Source organism: Heteronotia binoei, chromosome 18, assembly GCF_032191835.1.
Source record: "Heteronotia binoei isolate CCM8104 ecotype False Entrance Well chromosome 18, APGP_CSIRO_Hbin_v1, whole genome shotgun sequence".
Classification (NCBI taxonomy): domain Eukaryota; kingdom Metazoa; phylum Chordata; class Lepidosauria; order Squamata; family Gekkonidae; genus Heteronotia; species Heteronotia binoei.
Genome location: NC_083240.1, coordinates 2,633,832 through 2,649,245, shown reverse-complemented (window position 1 = coordinate 2,649,245; position 15,414 = coordinate 2,633,832). Strand labels below are relative to the sequence as shown.

The window sequence follows — 15,414 nt, the reverse complement described above, 5'->3', positions numbered from 1 at the left end:
CATTCGCTCCTCTGATGAAGTCTGCATGCATACGAAAGCTTACATTCTCAATAGCACCCGCCACTGAGTTCCCTCTGCTCTCCTCCTCTCTATTCCATGCCGCCTCCCCCCCCCCATTTTATGCAATGGTCTTTCCCTTTCCTGTCGTGCCGTTCCTCTTTCGCTGCCACCCCCGCCCCTTCGCCCAACGGTCTCTCCCACTCCTCCCCGCCCCTCCCTCGCGCGCGCCTCCCGCTCCATACTTGGCGATGGCTGGCGAGCCGCGCGCTGATTGGCTGAGGAGCCGGCGAGGCGAGTCGCGGGGGAGGGGCGGGGCCAGGAGCGCGCCTGCGCCGCTGACCCGGATGTTCAACTGCTTGGCAACGGCGGAAGTGGAAAAAAAGGAGGAGGAAGAAGAGGAGGAAGGCAAAGAAGAAGAGGAGGTGGAGGAAGAAGAGGCTGCGGCCTGGCTCAGAGCTGAGAGAGGCCGGACGGAGGGACCGAGCGCCGCCGCCTCTGCCGCCCGAGAGAGCCCAGGCCCGCCCAGACAACATGGTGAGGGGCGGCCGCGGGGGAGGGGCCCGGCTGTCAAGGGGAAGCTCCGCCCCCGGGGGCTGGGGGGGCTGCCTATGTGGGGAGGGCTCGCAATGGAGGGGTTTGGGGGTAGGGGGGCTGCCCCAGTGCGGAGAGCCTCCTATGGAGGGGTTGAGGGAGGCTCTCCCTGTGGGGAGGGCCCCCTTGGAGGGGTTTGGGGCTGGGGGGCTGCCCCTGTAGGGAGGGCCCCCATGGAGGGTTTGGGGAACTGCCCCTGTGGGGAGGGCCTCCCAAGGAGGGATTTGGGGCTGGGGGGGCTGCCTCTGTGGGAAGGGCCCCCATGGAGGGGTTGGGAGCTTGGGGGGCTGCATCTGTGGGGAGGGCCCCCTTGGAGGGGTTTGGGGCTGGGGGGGCTGCCTCTGTGGGAAGGGCCCCCATGGAGGGGTTGGGAGCTTGGGGGGCTGCATCTGTGGGGAGGGCCCCCTTGGAGGGGTTTGGGGCTGGGGGGGCTGCCTCTGTGGGGAGGGCCCCCATGGAGGGGTTGGGAGCTTGGGGGGCTGCATCTGTGGGGAGGGCCCCCATGGAGGGGTTGGGAGCTTGGGGGGCTGCATCTGTGGGGAGGGCCTCCCAAGGAGGGATTTGGGGCTGGGGGGCTGCTCCTGTCAGGAGGGCCTCCCATGTAGCGATTAGGGGCTGGGGGGGGGGCTGTCTCTGTGGGGAGGGCCTCCCAAGGAGGGATTTGGGGCTGGGGGGGCTGCCTCTGTGGGGAGGGCTCGCAATGGAGGGGTTTGGGGTAGGGGGGCTGCCCCAGTGCGGAGAGCCTCCTATGGAGGGGTTGAGGGAGGCTCTCCCTGTGGGGAGGGCCCCCCATGGAGGGGCTGGGGGGGCTGCCCCTGTGGGGAGGGCCCCCTTGGAGGGTTTGGGGAACTGCCCCTGTGGGGAGGGCCTCCCAAGGAGGGATTTGGGGCTGGGGGGGCTGCCTCTGTGGGAAGGGCCCCCATGGAGGGGTTGGGAGCTTGGGGGGCTGCATCTGTGGGGAGGGCCTCCCAAGGAGGGATTTGGGGCTGGGGGGCTGCTCCTCTCGGGAGGGCCTCCCATGTAGCGATTAGGGGCTGGGGGGGGGGCTGTCTCTGTGGGGAGGGCCCCCATGGAGGGGTTGGGGGGGCTGCTTCTGTGGGAAGGGCTCGCAATGGAGGGGTTTGGGGCAAGTGGGGCTGCCCCTGTGGGGAGGGCCCCCATGGAGGGGTTGGGGGCTGGGGGGCCTGCCCCAGCGCAGAGAGCCTCCCATGGAGGGGTTGGGGGGCTGCTCTTGTGGGGAGGGCCCCCATGGAGGGGTTGGTGGGGCTGCTTCTGTGGGAAGGGCTTCCCATGGAGGGGTTTTGGCTAGGGGGGGCTGCCCCTGTGGGGAGGTCCTCCCATGGAGGGGTTTGGGGTTGGGGGACTGCCCCTGTGGCAACGGCTCCCCATGGAGGGGTTTGGGGCTGGGGGGCTGCCCCTGTGGGGAGGGCCTCCCATGGAGGGGTTTGGGGCTGGGGGGGCTTCCCTATTGGGAGGGCCTCCCATGGAGGGGCTTGGGGCTGGGGGGCTGCCCCAGTGGGGAGGGCCCCCCATGGAGGGGCTTGGGGCTGGGGGGGCTGCCCCTGTGGGGAGGGTCTCCATGGAGGGGTTTGGGGCTGCCCCAGTGCAGAGGGCCCCCGATGGAGGGGTTGGGGGCTGCCCCTGTGGGGAGGGCCTTTCATGGAGGGGTTTGGGGCTGGGGGGTTTATGATGAGTCCTTTAAGAATTGATGCTAGTAAGAGCAGGGTGAGAGTGGGAGAGGGCTCTGTTGTGAGAAGGGAGGGCCGTCTCCTCAATTTCCCCCCACCCTCCAATTTGATGTTATGTTGTTTCTAGATGTGGAGGCGCTCAGAAGGAAGGCCCCTTCGCCTCTCCTTCCCTGGTGTCCAGTTGTGGTGGTAGAGGATATGGGGTGGGGGAGGGCTTAATGCAGAGAGAGGATTGTTGGCAAGAGGGAAAATGCCCCCCCCCTGGCAGTGGGGAGGGATTGATGGGGGTGGTAGTGGGGCATGGGAGGAAAGGGCTGCATGCTGCTGTCAGGAAGGGTAGCTCGTCTCCCCCTTAATGCTGGGGAAAGGGGAGGAGGTGAGTTGGGATGTGGAAGGAAGTGGGGGACTGGTGGGGGTATGAGGGAGAGATCACTTGGTGGAAGGGATGGGGATTTAGGAAGTCTAGGAATGGATTCTGGAGTTACTGGGGGCAGCTATTTGAGAAGGGGGAAGCTCCAGGGAAAACTGGAGGGGTGGTAGGGATGAAGGTTAGGTGTGGCTGATTGGGGGTTAGGATGGACTGCTGAGAAAGGGGGCAGGACCGGATCTACATGTTTTTTGAGGGGGGGGGGGTGTGGAAATTAAAAAATGGCGCCCCCTTATGGGCCATTCTATCTTATGGTCCCACAGAATATAATGGACTTCATACCCAATTTGGTGCCCCCTCCTTTGCCACCTGGGATAAGCACCCCCCTCTGCCCCCCCCCCCCAGATCCGGCCCTGAAGGGAAGTAAAGTGAGGGAAGGGCTCTGTAGATATTCCCAACTCTGCAAGAGTTTATTGTCCTGACTGTAATCTTCTTGGGGCAAAGACTTGGTGAACTGCAAAGAGTTGCCAGGAAAACAGCTATCTGGGAGTTCCTGTGAAAGATGGGAGTGAAGGGTACCAAATGTGTGCTATGACAAAGGAAGGACCCACATTGCATGATTTGAAGCAGGCAAGCAGCGTTATCACAGCGGAAGAAGTAACAATTTCAGGCAAGAGTCAGGCGGTCCTTCCCAGAAGCTTGTGCTAGAATATAAACTTGAGTGTTTAGTGTACCACAAGATTCCTAATTATCATCTGAAGAAGATGGTTCGCAGTGGGCCAGAAGAGTTTTGTGCCGTGGACACCTGATGATTGCTATGGGGAGGGCCTTGAGCTGGATGGGTGCGGCTGAAAACAGGGTCTGGCAGCGAGCTGAAAGGCAGTGCATTCATTGTCTCCTTTCCACCAGTGGGATTTGGGCAGTACAGTGATGTGTGGTGAGGTAAACAGTTATTTGTTTTGCGGTTGCTTTGATGAAAGTTGGTGCTTTCCAAGGACAGAATCCTAGACCACATCTTCTAGTGCACAACTAGTAGTCAGAATTTTCCTGTTTTGGGGGTTGGTTGTGGTACGTGGTACTCTAAATCAGGTGGAAATTTGGGGTGGTACAGTTTAAATTCCTTTTGTGGACTGGTCCAGGTGTCTTGCCAGCTCACTTACAAGGCACAGTGCAATTTGAGTGAGGAATTTCTCAAGTTAACTCACCCAGAATGAATGCTTTGCCTTGGGCTAGTATTGGACTGTAAGACTGGCATTGTGGAAATGGGTGAGAGAGCCTTAACTGAGCTATGCGCTGCATCCTTCCATGTGAACACACAAAACTGCTTTTGAGTCAGACCATTGACCCATGCAGTGTAATATTTTCTACTTCATCTGGCAGCAGCCATCCAATATCTTAAGTTTTTCCCAGTGATGAGCACCTTTTAACTGGGGTTGCTGGGTGTTGAGAGCAAACTATATGCTGCGTCAATGAGGTATGGTCCTTTCCTTCTAAATATGTGTGGTTAAGTTTACCAGAATTCTTCCTGTTTTTTGTCTATACCAGATTAATCTTTGAACAGTAGTTCCATCCACTTATCAATGCCTTAACTACATGGGTTTCCATGTGAGATCGTCTTTCAGGTTTATCTGATCCCTCCATCTGAGCCCGTCAGGGAAGGGCGGGATATAAATCTGATAAAATAAAAAAAATCTATGTAATAATACATTTATTCCTTAATCTGTCAAAATTTAAATCTCTGTTTTGGAGAATTCTTGGGGAAACATCCAGAACAATTTAGCTAATTATATTTTGTTTGCCTGATTGCTGGAAAGCTGGACATGTATTCAACGTTGCTTCAAAGGTGGGGCATGAGTTATACCCAAAATGATTACACTTTCACTGGCTAGGAAAGTGTCACTTGGTACACATATAGCTCAGGAAAAGTGTGAAAATGGAGTGCTTTTGCACCTAACTGTTCAAGTTTGGGACCTGCAGTTTCCTTCCCAACACTCAGCAACACTCTATGTATAATAAATCCTACATTGAATAGGATGAGCTCTCTTTTGTGCACTGGAGTTGGGTGGCATGGGTTCCAGTAGTAGCTGGGAATAGTTACACATGCCAACTTTTTGAGTATATGCTTAACAAAGACAAACATAGTTTCAGAGTTCTATTTACTTAAGTTTGTGGCCTTCTGGTGTGCACAAGCATGTGGAACTGCTTTGAGAGCTGCACTGTCATAAAGCATTTTTCATGCTACCGATGTGTGGGAAATGATGTTATTAAAAGGAGCTGGTTGTTGGATTAGGACTATGTCTTAATGCCTTTGCCAAATGTGCAACTCTGCCATGTTCTAGAATTTCAGGATTGTGCTTGCTTCTTAGAACCAAGGTTGTCTCCATAATTATGTGAGCGGGCCTTCCTAACTCCCTCAGGTTTTCAAAAATTGCTATCTGAAACATGCAGCTGTCTTCTGAATTCATCCATCCATCCTGGAGAAAAAGCAGGAGGGCGTTGTGCCTCCTTAAACCAATCTGATAAAGGCCTGCTCGTCTTAATTTCCATTCGATGCCCTCTGGTTAGTCTTTCCGCATCTGGCATTCTGAGAAATGCCGGCTTTAAGACTGTATGTGAATGAGAAGTTAATTGGGCGAAGGAAGTGTCAATTAACTCAGACTCAGATTGGATAGGTATTTTTTTTCCCCTGAGTGATTTGAATAGATTGGTATCTTTTTATTAAGGGCTTAACAGGCAGTGAATGCTGCTGCAAACTTCGGGTTACCTTATTTCTCTGTGTAGAGGAGTCTCTTGGGTGCTTGTTCCGCAGGACTAGCCTGGAGATTTTTTTAACCTCCCTCATCAAGCGTGGCAAGTCCCAGGCCTGACATGGTTGCTGGTTGGCATGCAAGTCCAGTAGGAGCATTACGGTGTTTGTCGCCCGGCAGTAAAACCTAAGCATACAGTATAATGTAACACTTGTCTATTTTTAGAGTGCTTGATACTGTACTTGCCTGGAGAAACGATTCCTTTTGGAGGCGGTGAGGGATGCAACCAGGCTGCTCTTCCTCCCCCCCCCCCCAGCTGACTTAGCAGTGGAACCAGAAGTGGGGTGGGGAGGTGCTTCACAGCAGGGCTCCAGCTGGCATCGGTGCCTTGCGCTACAATTCTTCTTTGGGTCTGTGCCATGGACTGAGATTCTGGGAGAATCTCTGGACTACTGTTTGCCAGAGGAGAGACTGACACAAGGGATTGGTGTACGAAACAGCAAGCAGTGATTCTGAAACAGCGTGCCCAAAAAAGCTGAATAATTTGCCTTCTGTCATCCTCGGAGTCACTGCTGCCGTGCCTCTGTGTGCAATGTTGCTTGGGAGCGAGCTTCCCGCTGATCCACAGTTCCCTTTGAGTGGTCACGTAATTCTGTTGTGGTTTTGTGCTTGGAGTGATCAAGTGAACCAAGCCAAACACAGTGGAGAGATGCAATGGGGCCACCTTTTCTCAGGAGAGGGTGCTATTGTGTCTCTGCTGTTCTTGAATAACTGTTTGTTTCCTCCCAGTGAGGAGGTGTACCCAGAGCAGTAACTCATGCAGAGGCACAGGAGACCAGGTCCTCTGTGGATGTGTAATTACTCTTTCCTGTTCTTAAAGTAATTCATGGGGAGGGGAGGGCGAAGTCTCCTAATCTGACTTCAGAGACTAGAGAAAACTGGTGTGCAAGCAATCCTCTCTTTTTAGAGTCTCGCTTAATACTGTTGCCATTGCTATTTTAACTGCTAGCAATCATCTGGTTGGGCATAGAAACCATACACTCAGTGAAGCGTTTTTGTTTTGCCCTGTCCAAGGTGCAGGCATGGCTTAACTTCCTCTGACTTGCCCTGCTGGCTTGAAAGTCTCCATGAATGGCACCTGGAGTAGTAATGTCATATGTTCAGACAGTCATGTACTAAATGCTTGGAAAAGAATTGGACCAAATGCCTGGAGGAAACTAGGCATGTAATCCTAAACAGGTTTACCCTGAACTAAGTCTAATTCAGCGCAATGGGGCTTGCTCCCTACGAAGCATCCTTTGTCTCCTGCTAGTTGAGGTCTCTGGTGAAACGGAATCTGCATGTCTAGAGACAGCATCCTTCTGAATAGCCAAGGCTGAGGAGAGACCATGTGGTCTGCATGCTGCACTTGTGAACATCGCTGAGACTTTCCAACAGGAGAGCCAGTTTGGTGTAGTGATTAAGTGCGTGGACTCTTATCTGGGAGCACCAGGTTTGATTCCCCACTCCTCCACTTGCACCTGCTAGCATGGCCTTGGGTCAGCCATAGCTCTGGCAGAGGTTGTCCTTGAAAGGGCAGCTGCTGGGAGAGCCCTCTCCAGCCCCACCCACCTCACAGGGTGTCTGTTGTGGGGGAAGAAGGTAAAGGAGATTGTGAGCCACTCTGAGACTCTTCGGAGTGGAGGGCGGGATATAAATCCAATATCTTCTGATGTCCATGAAATGTGAGGCTGTTCTTATTGGCCTGTGCTGAAGGAATTAGTTCTGCTTTCGTACATGTGGAAACAGAAAGAGGGACACCCTTTGAATGGTGCTGGGGCAGGGGGGGAGGTTTGTTCCCAAACTGAAGATAGGCTGTAATGATTGTGAGGAGTTTGCAAGTGTGAGAAGGGGGCTTGCCTTTGTCCACAGCCTTTGCCTCCTTTCTAGTTCCTGCAGTTGGGACAGGGTGGGCCTCTAAGTGCATGGCAGGGGTGGGGGGACAGTGTTGTCCGTTCAGCAGAAAATCTCCAGGGCTAGGGAAGAAGGAAGCCCGATGGAAACCTGCAGCATGGGTGCTCTACCTTGCACCTGTAGATCTAAAAAGCTGCCTTATGCTGAGTCAGAGCATTGGTTGTGACTGGTGGCTGCTCTCAGGTGGAGAAAGGGATTTCCTTATCCCTGCTGCCTGAGATACTGGAGGTTGAGCCTGGGACCATCTGCATGCTTAGCTGAGCCTCAGCCCTGCCTGTAGTGGCTAACACAATGAAAGAATCTGGCATTTGAACTACCCTGCATGAAGAACTGTGGTATTCTTTAGCTCGCCGCAAGAACAATTGTGGTGTTCAGTGCTAAAGCTTGTGTACATCCTCCAAAATTGGTAAGAGAAACTAAAGATCTGGAGGAAAGTCACAGGCTTGAGACTTCTAAAAAGTTCTTAATTCCAAGGAATGCTTTTTTACGCCAGGTTGTTTGCTGCAGATTCAGGAACACGTTCTGTCTGCTGTAATCAGTAGCTGGCAGTCGTGCATTTGATTTCTCACGCAGCCATCAGACAGGGAAAAGCTGTGGCTCAGTGGAAGAACCTCTGCTTTGCACGTAGAAGGTCCCCGGTTCAGTTCCCCGTCATCTCCAGTTAAAAGGACCAGGCAGCAGGTGATGTGAAAGACCTCTGCCTGAGACTCTGGAGAGCAGCTGCCAGTCTGAGTAGACAATACTGACCTTGATGGGCCAGTGGTCTGGTTTGGTACAAGGCAAATTCATGTGTGACCCACCATGTGCTCTTGGGTCAGTCACTGTCTGCCTAACGTACTTTGCAAAGTGGTTATGAGGATAAAACAGAGGAAGGGAGAACTATGAGGATATAATAAAGGAAGGGAGAACCATGTCTCCCATCCTGGAAGAAGGGTGGGATGAAAAAGTGATTCAGATGGTGGCTCAGCTATAAATAGTGAAGTCCGTGGTTCTGCCTTTGGGCCCAATACTGAGTAGAAAGGCAGGGTAGAAATGTTTAAATAAAACAAATGTTAAACTCCCCCCCCCCACCGAGTTTGCTTGGTGAGCCTCAGGGAAGCCACTGTCGCTGAATAGGTCATGTGCAAAAAACATCCGTATTGCCCTCTCTCTGCCATGGCGCACTATTGATCTTTCTAGTGGTGGGGAAACATCTGGTGGCTATATCCAAGTGGGCAGCCATGTTGGTTTGAAGCAGTAGAACAAAGTAGGAGTCCAGTTGCACCTTGAAGACCAACAAAGTTTTATTCAGAAGGTAAGCTTTCGTGTGCTCTAAGCACGCTTCATCAGATGAGGAATCAGGTACAGTGAGCAAAGCTACATATAGCTGGTAGGCAGTGGTTTAGAATGCAAAATGGTACAAAACATTGGATCTTAAATTTTGCTTAGAGCGCACGAAAGCTTATATTCTGAATAAAACTTTGTTGGTCTTAAAGGTGCAACTTGACTCCTACTTTGTTCATCTGGTGGCTATGTTTGCGGTCTCCAGGCCTTGAAGGAACTATACAGCATGGAACTCACCAAGGACAAAAAGTGGATGTTCATGCTGGACATGATCTGTGGTAGTAAATTAAGTGTAAGTGAGAGGTGCTAGGCACACAGCATACAGTAAAAAAATGCATGAACACATGAAGCTGCCATATAGACCAATCAGACCTTTTGGTCCATTAGAAGTCAGTATTGTCTACTCTGACTGGTAGCAGCTCTCCAGGATCTCTGCTAGAGGTTATTTCACATCACCTGTTAAGGAGAAGAGATTGGATTTATTCCCCACCCTTCACTACCCGAAGGAGTCTCAGAGCAGCTTACAATCTCCTTTTCCTTCCCCCTCCCCACAATAGACACCTTGTGAGGTAGGTGGGGCTGAAAGAGCTCTGACAGAAACTGCTCTTGATCAGAACAGCTCTGAGAGAATTATGACTGACATACGTTTACTCCAGCAGGTGCATGTGGAGAAATGGGGAATCAAACCCAGTTCTCCCAGGTAAGAGTCCACACACTTAACCACTACACTGTTGGTTGCTGAGCAGACAGGTTAAAACGGATAAAAGGAAGTACTTCTTCACCCAAAGGGTGATTAACATGTGGAATTCACTGCCACAAGAGGTGGTGGTGGCCACAAGCATAGCACCTTCAAGAGGGGTTTAGATAAAAATATGAAGCAGAGGTCCATCAGTGGCTATTAGCCACAGTGTGTGTGTGTGTGTGTGTGTATATATATATAATATAAATTTTTTTGCCACTGTGTGACACAGAGTGTTGGACTGGATGGGCCATTGGCTGGATCTAACATGGCTTCTCTTATGTTCTTATGTACACCAGACCTGATCCTTTTTAACTGGTGTTTCCAAGGATTGAACCTACTTGCCTAGCAGATGCTCTGCTGCTGAGCCGTAGCCCCTCCAAAACATTCTGCAGCAGTTCAGTTTTTGTACAGTGGTGAGCTGCTTTTTAAATTGAACAGTGGCTTGTTCCTTCAAGTGTGGTAGCTGTTGGGGAAGCTCCAAATGGTAGGATTGTGCTCTTGTCTAAAAGTGCTGCTTTGTGACTTTGGATCTGGAGTCAGCTATGATTGCTGGCTCCATCTGGGAAATCAGTACAGCTCGTGAAAACCTGTGGATGTCCTTGTGTGCCCTCGTTCTTTCTCTCTGTTTTAGAGAGGTGGTGATTTGTGTCTCAGAGGCCTGCCCAGTGTATTTCCGTGTGCCATACAGTGATGGTTGGTCATGAAATGGAAAAATTTTGCACTGTTTCCTAATCAACAGCATTCTTCTTAAAATGTCATTCTGATGGCGCATTTTTGGGAAGCACGGAGACAAATTAACTGTCTGATTAGGCTGTGCCTAAAAGACTGTAGGGACCCTCTGAGCCTGAAACAATTGTTCAGCTAGCCTGTGGCTAAAGTTTATGGTGGACAGTGCGTGAGGGCTTGCCTCCTTTTGGAGGACCAAGTGGTTGTTCATGGAAGTGTGAACTATTTTAGGAGCTCCCTTCCCTTTCCCTGTGTTACCTGTCCATTGCTCAAATTATGGGCTCAGACGTGTCACCCCCTTAGATCCTGTGCCTGAAGTAGGTGATAAGCTCCAGGACGGGTGAGAAGGAGGAAGACAGTCTTGAAATTGTCTGCCAGCTTTCACTAGACTGACTAAACATCTTTTAGTTTGTGGCATGCTAATAGTGTGATAGGATTGGGGTGGGGGAGAAGTTAACTCTCCTATTTTAGTAAAAAAAAAGTTCTCTCCCAGATCAGTTGTAATGCTCGTACTTGCTGCAGGTAACTAGTCAAGCAGCTAGGCATAAGCAAGTTTTAGTTCTTGTTTTTTTCTAGGTTCTTACGCCTTGGAAGAGTTGGGTTCAAACCCAGTAGTGCCTTAGAGACCGTTAGGAGTTTCAAGGTATGAGCCTTTGAGAGTCAAAGCTGCCTTCATCAGACATGTTTTGACTTTTGAAAGCTCCATCCTGAAACGTTTGTTGGGCTCTAAGGTGCTACTGGATTTGAATCTAGTGGTTTTACTGCAGACCAACCTGGATACCCTCTGAATACACCTTGGGAGGTTTACAGAAGATAATCTCCTTGCTTCTTGCACTTTTTCCCATTGAGCTCAGTCCTCTCCTTGGAATGCACATGAACTCTGCCTTTGGACTTCTCTCCATTTGGGGGTGGGGCTCAAAGCAGCTACTCCTTCTTTTGAGGTGGCTCGTTATGACAAGTGTCGAGAATTCCTGCAGTTGATGTAAGGTGGCCCCTCACCAGCAGTAAAGATTGCCTCCAGGCTGCCACGGAAGGAAACATTCCAAACAACGGCTGCTCTGCTTGCCACCTGCTGAAAGGCTGTGAGAGCAAGTGGACTGGTTAGTTTGGGAATTATTTACAAGGCTGTAGGAACTCATAGCTCAGTATAAGGTGTTAGGAGCTGTAGCCCCAGGGGATCAGGGCCTTCAGGCGGCTGTCCAGGTAGCCACCTAAGCATTCTGTGCCCTTGGAGACGTGCTTTTGAGCAGAGGGGGAAATCGTGTGGATTTCCTTTAACCCGTTACAGAACGTAGATTCTGGTGGATCACCATGTTGGTCTGAAGCAATAAAACAAAATGTGAGTCCAGTGGCACCTTTTAAAACCAACAAGAGTTTAATTCTGGATATAAGCTTTCGTATGCGTGCACACAAAAGCTTATACACAGAATTAAACTTTGTTAGTCTTAAAGGTACCACCGGATCCACACTTTGTGCAGTTACAGAGTCGTGAATAAGAGGACTCAGTTACTGGTGGAGGGATTAAATACTGCACATTCAGGCCCTGAATTCAGCAGGAGCTCACGGGAGTGCAGCTCCTGAGCCTTTCTGAGGGTTCCCCCTCCTCCTCCCCACCTACCTCCCCTGTGCATTGAATAGTAGATGCAGCTGCATAACAATCCCTGGATGAGCTCCACCACCTATTTTTCTACGAAACAGCCGCTGTGCACATTCATAGTTCAGGCTATATGATGGCCATAAGATGTTACAGTTAACCCCAGAGGGCACTGAGATCAGTTGGGAAAAACAAAATGATTATCCCTGGACCGAGAGAAGTCAAGCTGCAAAACACCAGAGTGCGGGCCTTTTCAGCTGCGGCCCCGGTCTTATGGAATCAGCTCCCAGAGGAGGTGCGGGCCCTGCGGAATCTCGACCAATTCCGCAGGGCCTGCAAAACGGTCCTCTTTAAACAAGCGTATGCCGGCTGCTGAATTAGGACCTAGAGTAACCGTGTCTCAAGATTCTCGTCAGTATAGATACTTAAACTGGCAGGCACCAGCGTCAGAATATTATTATGCTGCCAGATTAATTTAACTCAAACTGTGAATTTTAAAATTTTTTTAATTATTAACGGTTTTTATAATGTTTAGATGTTTTTATTGTTAACTAAGTTTTATCTATTACCTATTGTTGTACATGTATAGATGTTGTTAGCCGCCCTGAGCCGCCTTGGCGGGGAGGGCGGGATACAAATAAATTTTATTATTATTATTATTATTATTATCATCATCATCATCTTACAGTGCACTGTGAGGTTTGAGGTCCTGAAGTGTGGCAAGCCCTGTAGCTCAACTATGCGTGGAAGCCATGCACTTTGTGGCCTCAGTGGCCCATGGTCTGATGTGTACCAGCTGCTGGAGGTGTTGTTCACTGAGGAGTTTGTGTCATCCATCCACTCCTGCAGCTGAATCCCACTATTGTATGTAGGTTCTGGGGCTGAGCCCTGGTCCAGACACCACTGGATGTACATTCTGGGGCTGAGCTCTGGTACAAACAGTACTGCTGTTCAGGCACTCCTGGCGCCCCAAACGCCTTCGATTTTGTCAGGCGGCATCGCAGTTCCTGGTCTGCAGCTTTCATGGTAGGCTGTCTAAGCTGTACTTCCTCTTGGCCTTAAGAAACTGCCTGTGAGTAATCAGAAGGCCCTGTAAATGAACTCCCCCCCCCTCCGATCATTCTCTAAGGTGCCTGCCGCCCTGTTTTTTTAATAGTAGTAACAGAAAAAGCTGACAGCGTTACTGAGTTTGAAACTGATCTCCCGAAAGGCTGCCTGACTTTCCCTGCGTTAGTTTTTTGCCTTGGTCCATGCTTTCTATTTCGGGTATCTGGAGGGCCGATGTCTGCGTCTTTTGTGCTCTGCTCTTGCTGCGTCCTGTGTCCTGGAAACATATGCACTGCTTTTAATGGAAGCTGAGAAAAGTAGCGACGCAGATAGGGCTGCAGGCCCGAATGCTAGGTCGGGAGCTGTGAGGCAGTCCTGAGATTTGGCTAAGCTAGACTTGCATCAAGAAGAGAGCCACCAGCGCACAGCTCTCCTGGCATACTGGAGGGAGCTGGGGATATGGTGCGCTGGCTTCCTTCCTGCCACTCACCTCTCTTGCTGCTTTTGGTGGCATGGTGTACTCCGTCCCCTGTCTTCATGTTGACTCTTGAGCATGGGCAATGTGGGGCTTGCCAGAGCAGAGGCATGATTTGGGTGGCCCAAATCTGAGTGTTCAAAACATTGTGACCCCAAGGGCCTGTGAATCACAACTCAAGGTTCTGTATGCTCAAGAGGGTGGGGGCAGTAAAGAATGTTGTGATAACCTTCTTGATGGTTTCCAAGAAACATGTATTGGTTCAGGCTAGTCTTGTTCTTCTTCCTTCTCCCCCCCCCCCCCACCAAAACACATTCTGTTCTGCTTGCATGCCAGTGGCTGAGGAGTGCCTCAGAAGTAGACCTGTATGATGCCAGGCCAATAGGTGAGCAGGCTCAGGGTTTGCTTCTCCATTGTGCTCTTAAGTCAACATCGCTGGTGTTTGCAGATTGGAACCTCTCCCCCATACAAACAAGAAATCCAGAGGGCGTTTTGCTGTGTCGGTTGGGGTGGTGGTGGGAAGGAATACACTGGTTCCATTCTTGGATCATATTCCAGTTTCACAAGAAGTCTCTCGGATGGAATCATTTTCTGTCAGTTGAGGAGACCGACATTTTGCATTCTGGGCCCCTGCCTACCAGCTCTGTATGGCTCTGCTCACCGTGCCAGATTCCTTGTCTGATGAAGTGTGCTTAGAGAGCACACGAAAGCTTACGTTCTGAATAAGACTAAGTTGGTCTTAAAGGTGCAATCGACTCCTATTTTGTTCTACTACACACAAATGATTCCTTTTTGCTGGCAGACGAGGTTGCTTTAAGACACTGGGTATGCAAGAGATTATGTATATGCAGAGCAGCTGCCTGTTGGTTTTTTGTTGGTGGTTTCAGTCATACAAATGGGTGTGAGGGGGGGTTAGTGTTATGCCAGCTAAGGTCCCTGAGACCCACCTTGTGCATGTATAAAAATGTTACGTACCTGCCCACCCACATGTGGCTAAAGCAGTGGCCTTTCTTTCTTTCTTTCTTTCTTTCTTTCTTTCTTTCTTTCTTTCTTTCTTTCTTTCTTTCTTTCTTTCTTTCTTCTTCTTTCTTTCTTTCTTTCTTCTTTTTTCTTTTTTTCTTTCTTTCTTTCTTTCTTTCTTTCTTTCTTTCTCTCTTTCTCTCTTTCTCTCTTCTCTCTCTTTCTCTCTTCTTCTCTCTTTCTCTCTTTCTCTCTTTCTCTCTCTCTTTCTTTCTCTCTCTCTTTCTCTCTCTCTCTCTTTCTCTCTCTCTTCTCTCTCTTCTCTCTTTCTCTCTTTCTCTCTCTTTCTCTCTCTTTCTCTCTCTTTCTCTCTCTTTCTCTCTCTTTCTCTCATCTTTCTCTCTCTTTCTCTCTCTTTCTCTCTCTTTCTCTCTCTTTCTCTCTCTTTCTCTCTCTTTCTCTCTCTCTCTTTCTCTCTCTCTTTCTCTCTCTCTTTCTCTCTTTCTCTTTTTCTCTCTTTCTCTCTTTCTCTCTTTCTCTCTCTCTCTTTCTCTTTCTCTCTTTCTCTTTCTCTCTTTCTCTTTCTCTCTCTCTCTCTCTCTCTTTCTCTCTCTCTCTCTCTCTTTCTCTCTCTCTTTCTCTCTCTCTCTTTCTCTCTCTCTTTCTCTCTCTCTTTCTCTCTCTCTCTCCTCTCCCCTCTCTCCTCTCCCCTCTCCCCTCCCTCCCTCCCTCCCTCCCTTCCTTCCTTCCTTCCTTCCTTCCTTCCTTCCTTCCTTCCTTCCTTCCTTCCTTCCTTCCCCCTTTCCCCTTCCTCCCTTTCCCCTTCCTCCCTTTTCCCTTCCTCCCTTCCTTTCCCCTTCCTTCCTTCCTTTCCGCTTCCTCCCTTCCTTCCCCCTTCCTTCCTTTCCCCTTCCTTCCTTCCTTTCCCCTTCCTTCCTTCCTTTCCCTTCCTTCCTTCCTTTCCCCTTCCTCCTTACTTCCTTTCCCCTTCCTTACTTACTTCCTTTCCCCTTCCTTCCTTCCTTCCTTTCCCCTTCCTTCCTTCCTTTCCCCTTCCTTCCTTCCTTCCTTCCTTCCTTCCTTCCTTCCTTCCTTCCTTCCTTCCTTCCTTCCTTCCTTCCTTCCTTCCTTCCTTCCTTCCTCCCTCCCTCCCTCCCTCCCTCCCTCCCTCCCTCCCTCCCTCCCTCCCTCCCTGATCACC

At 50.4% G+C, this 15,414-nt stretch overlaps 1 protein-coding gene across 1 annotated transcript in view; it reads left to right on the top strand.

The window, feature by feature from the left end:
- The first annotated feature begins 378 nt into the window (after positions 1-378).
- The window catches only part of CAPZB (capping actin protein of muscle Z-line subunit beta), an 80,590-nt gene continuing 65,554 nt past the window's right edge, over positions 379-15,414 (top strand). Inside the window, 1 exon segment of the mRNA XM_060259188.1 lies at positions 379-534. Coding sequence (XP_060115171.1) covers positions 532-534 — 3 coding nt within the window. The 5' untranslated portion in view covers positions 379-531.